The 4,991-nt window shown below is 36.8% G+C and overlaps 1 protein-coding gene across 1 annotated transcript; it reads right to left on the bottom strand.

Moving 5' to 3' along the window:
• Positions 1-3,484: 3,484 nt before the first annotated feature.
• LOC141685747 (uncharacterized) lies at positions 3,485-4,102 on the bottom strand. Its single transcript, XM_074490833.1, has one exon. It carries the CDS (start codon positions 4,100-4,102, stop codon positions 3,485-3,487), a length of 618 nt encoding a protein of 205 aa, XP_074346934.1.
• Between the last annotated feature and the right edge of the window lie 889 nt (positions 4,103-4,991).

The following is a 4,991-nucleotide window of genomic DNA, read 5'->3' as shown; positions in this document are numbered from 1 at the left end:
ACTATTGTTATTGTGAGTTCTATCTCTAGATCCATGCTCTTGTCCTGCTCCCCCCGAATTATTGCCATCTTGACCTGAAGAATCTGATGATTGAGAATCAGCTCCAGATGTTGTTTCACTAGTCACATTTGATGTGCCACTAGCATCTTGACTATCTCCTCCATTATCATCTGAGTCTGAATCATCATCATGATCATTCTGAGGATCATCTCCATTATTATCTTCAGTTGGCATAATTTCAGGTTCATCCTCATTATCAGAAAAATCTTCTACATTCATAGACTCATCATCATCTTCTTTCTGAACACTTGAGGGTTTGGTGTCATCAAATGTTACATTTAGGCTTTCCACAACCTTCTGATCATCAACCATAAACACATTGTAAGCCTTTGACTCTAATGAGTAACCCAGAAAAATGCCTTCTTCAGCTTTGGCATCAAACTTGCCAATCTGCTTATTATCTTTAAGGACATAGCATTTTCCTCCAAATACATGAAAGTATTTGACAGATGGTTTCTTGTTTGCCATCAGCTCATATGGAGTCTTCTCATACATTCTGTTAATCAGGGTTCTGTTCTGAGTATAGCATGCAGTACTGACAGCTTCAACCCCAAAGTACGTAGGAAGATTTGCTTCATTCAACATAGTTCTAGCAGCTTCAACCAAAGTACGATTCTTCCTTTCAACTACCCCATTTTGCTGAGGAGTCCTTGGTGCTGAGTACTGTCTTGAGATGCCCTTTTCCACACAGAAGTCATTTAACTTTGCATTCCTGAATTCTGTTCCATTGTCAGACCTTATGCATCTCACAGGCACTCCAGCTTCTACTTCAATCTTCTTGATATGATCAATAATCATGTCAGGTGCTTCATCCTGTGAATGCAAGAATAACACCCATGTGTATCTAGAAAAATCATCCACCATCACTAATCCATATTTGTTTCTTGACATAGACATGACATTCACTGGTCCAAACAAATCCATGTGAAGGAGGTTTAGTGGTTCAGCTATATCAGATACTGTCTTGTTCTTATGTGATGCTTTCTTTGATTTTCCTTTTTCACATGCTTCACATAGCCCTTCATGGCTGAATTCTATCTCAGGTAATCCTCTCACCAACTCTCTTTTCACTTGAGAATTTATTGTCTTGAAATTCAAGTGGGAGAACTTCTTATGCCATAGCCAGCTATCATTTGCAGATGCTTTACTATAGAAGCACATTACTTGACCATCTTTTGCAGAATTCCAGTCAGCTACAAACAGATCACCTTTTCTTACTTCATTGAGAGCAAGCCTTTCATTCTTCTGATTAGTGATCAAACACTTCTCCTTCTTGAACAACACATCACATCCTTTGTCACATAATTGACTTATGCTTAGAAGATTATGCATAAGACCATCAACCAGAGAGATTTCTTCTATAATGACATTTCCAATTTCTAAACAGCCATATCCCGTTATATAACCTTTGATGTCATCTCCAAAGGTAACCACTGTGCTAGCTTTCTCAACCACCTTTGATAGCAGGGCTCTATCTCCAGTCATATGCCTGGAATATCCACTGTCCAGAATCCACATGACCTTCTTCTTCTTTATGCCCTGTATACAAAGGAGATTAAGATTTCTTTGGTACCCAAACCATGTTGGGTCTAGGGTACTTAGGAACATATGCATATCTAGCAGATTTTTTAACATTCTTGACAGATTCAACATGCTTTACATTATCATTGACTGTGTCCTTAACACCCTTGGAAGGACCATTAGCTTTGCTTTTGGTCTTAGTGAAGGTAGCCTCTTTCCTAGCACTAGGAGGGCTTGTAGTCTTTGACTTACTCTTGTTCTTATGCATATGATTATCATGATCATGGCATGCATTGTGTGAGTGTGTGTAATCAAGATACGTTTTCATGAATGAAACAACACATGACATGCAAGCAGACTTATCACACTTGGAAGATTTAGGAACACTAGGCATGGTATACATATTAACATTTTTTACTTTGTCCATTTTAACCTTTTTACATGCATGAGATAGGTGTCCAGTGGATCCACAGTTATTACACACCTTTCTAGGGTCATCCTTTCCTGTTATGCCATTTCTATTCTTACTAGATTTAGTGGTGGAACTAAAACCTAGTCCTGCAGTAGTTTGTTCACTTTCAGGGGATGCTTGTTTATCAGATTTCTTAGCATTTTTATCTTTTATCTTTTCAAGATCTTCAACAAGCATCTCATGATGAATGAACAAATTCTCCTCATCAAAAGGTTCAGAAGATGCCTTCTTGAACAAAGGTTTCTTAGCATTCTTCAGAACATATGGTGTATCTGGTGGATTAACAACTTTTATTACATGTTCATTATCAACCACATGTTTCTTACTAGATTTCCTAAGTTCATCATAATATAGTCCAATTCCAAGTTTTCCACTTACAACTTGACTAGATATGAGTTCCTTTGCAAGATTAGCAGAATTAGTATAAGCCTGAAGCTTAGTTTCTAATTCCTTTATCTTCTCATCCTTTCCTTCTATAGTCTCAACATGTTACTTATCTCTAAGTTCCAGATATTGATTTCTTGTTTTAAGGTCTTCTATAGCAACATTGGTGAGAACTAGCTTATCATTTTCAGTTTTGATCTTTTCTAGTTCTTTCTTTAAGTGACTAGCAGTACCTTCTGAACATATTAGGGATAAGCAACAATTCCTATATCTTAACCTAAGCACATTGTAGTTTTTAGCACATAACTTGTCACTACATTCGACATTAGGTCTATCATAGGAAAGTTTATCAGAATATACTTGAGCAAGTTCTTTAAAAGCTATATAGTCAGCATTATCACAAATTTTAGCAGGGGGTGATATAGATACCTGAGGAGTTGATTCTGCCATCAATGCAAGATTTCCATATTCTTTCTCTTCATCATCTGTATCATCCCAGCTTTTTCCTTCAGCAATGTAGGACTTGACTAGATACTTTTTGGATTTCCCTGAATCCCTTTTTATGTACCCCTTTGCCCTTGTCTTTTGATTGTTGAGGCTTCCTGCATTCACTGGCAAAGTGTCCAACCTCATTACAGTTATAGCATTTGAATTTGTTTCTGTCTACCATTCCAGTTTTATATCCAGAACTGGAGTATGAGTTGGATCTCTGCCCTCTGCTACTGCTCCCTGAGCCCCTGGAACCTTTCTTCCTTCTGAATCTCATATTGCTGAACATCCCTGCTAGATTTTCCATTGTGGGATCTTCCATCTGTTTTAATTCTTCCATGATGTAGTAGTCACTAGGATCCCCAGTCAGATTTCCATCATCCACTTCAACCTCAAAAAGCACATTTGTTTGAGACTTGGCCTTCTCAACAGTGATATCCAGGTCTTCATGCTTTCTTGCAACCAGTGCAGTTGTTCTCAGCAACTCAGCATTTTTGGCATCACTGGATTTGTTTCCATATATGATCCTCTTCTGGTATAACTCCATCTCATGAGTCTTCATTCTTCCATACACCTTTTCAGTTTCATGGTCTTGAAGTCCACTCGTTCACGAACTGTTTCTACCTTGTTGTCCAGATGTGAAGGGAGTGTCAACAAAAACTTTATGTTGATTTCATGTTGTGCATACTTCTTTCCATGAAGACTCATTTTATTTAACAACCTATTCAGTCTTTCATAAAATAAGGTTACACCTTCACCCGGGAGAGACCTGAAGGCTTCATATTGAGTAGTTAACATGTCTAGGCGATTCTCTCTCACATCTTCAGTACCTTCCATTAATAGTTCAATTGTATCCCACATGTGTTTGCCACTTTCACAAACAAGAATTTGGTGACACATGTCAGAGCCCATGGCATCTATCAATATCAGCTGTAGACTGTCATCTAGGGCAACAAATTCCTTTTCCTTTACAGTCCAGTCAGATTTTGGTTTAGGAATGGTACGTTGTTCATTATCAGGATCAACCATTTCAGGTATGTGTGGGCCGTCATTCAGAATTTCCATGTAATCAGGGTTCGCAGCCTTGAGATAGAGAATCATCTTTTTCTTCCATAGATTGTAATTTTCTTTGTCAAACTTTGGTACCTTAATACTTCCAACTTTTTGAGAACTCATGATTAAATTATTTAAGATTCAAAAATTTCAAGAAATAGAAAATTTTGAAAATTAAAAAATCTGCAAGAGTGAACTTGTTTTGGTCTAAACTTCTGGATCTTGATTTGTATGTCAATCAAACTGCTCTTATAACAATTGTTAGGTCCAAAGGTATCGTAGAAGGGGGGGTTGAATACGATACCATTAATTAATTCCGATTCAAAACAAGTTCTTAGTTTATGCCGGAAAGTAAAAACACAACACAATTCAAGGGATATATTTCGATTGATATAAACCTTAATGTTGCTACAATCTAATCAATTATTTAGCTTCTACAGAAATTTCAACAGCATAACAGTACAGTTATAAAGCAATTAATATGAACTTGAATGCTCCATAATGCTCTCCATAAAAGCTTCTCAGTTTGCTGGTGAAGATTCCTCTTCTGAATAAATGCTGAGATTTTTGTTTTATTGTAGACTTAAAACCAAATTCAATACGTGGCTTCTTCTGGTCCAAGCATTCTAATTTGCTGCATTTCAAAATTACCCAAGACCCTAGTAGTCGAATTTGCATTCCTTCTTAGTAGTCGAATTTGACCTTGATGAAATTCGACTAGTAGAATATAGAAGTCAAATTCTATACATGTGTAGCACTTGGAGAATATTCTTTTAAGTAGAAGTCGATTTTGGAGAAGTCAGAAATCGACTAGTAGAATAACATTCCACTAGTTGATTTTCCACTAGTCAACTTCGTACAAGACGAATTCTACTAGTTGAAAATTAACTTCTATGCCTTAGAATATTTTCACTCCTTCTTCTCTTCTTCAATTATGAATACATTCTTTTGTATGATCTTGAATTCACTTAACACTTCTTTTGTAGACTTGAATGATCAATCCTGGAATGCT

The sequence above is a fragment of the Apium graveolens genome, chromosome 9 (genome assembly GCF_009905375.1).
Source record: "Apium graveolens cultivar Ventura chromosome 9, ASM990537v1, whole genome shotgun sequence".
Taxonomy (NCBI): Eukaryota; Viridiplantae; Streptophyta; class Magnoliopsida; order Apiales; family Apiaceae; genus Apium; species Apium graveolens.
Note: the sequence above shows the minus strand (reverse complement) of the source record. Positions and strands in the feature narration are given on the sequence as shown.

Bases quoted from the DNA above. Each gene is read 5' to 3' on its own strand.
- LOC141685747 (XM_074490833.1), bottom strand. From the start codon at position 4,102: ATGAGTTCTCAAAAAGTTGGAAGTATTAAGGTACCAAAGTTTGACAAA.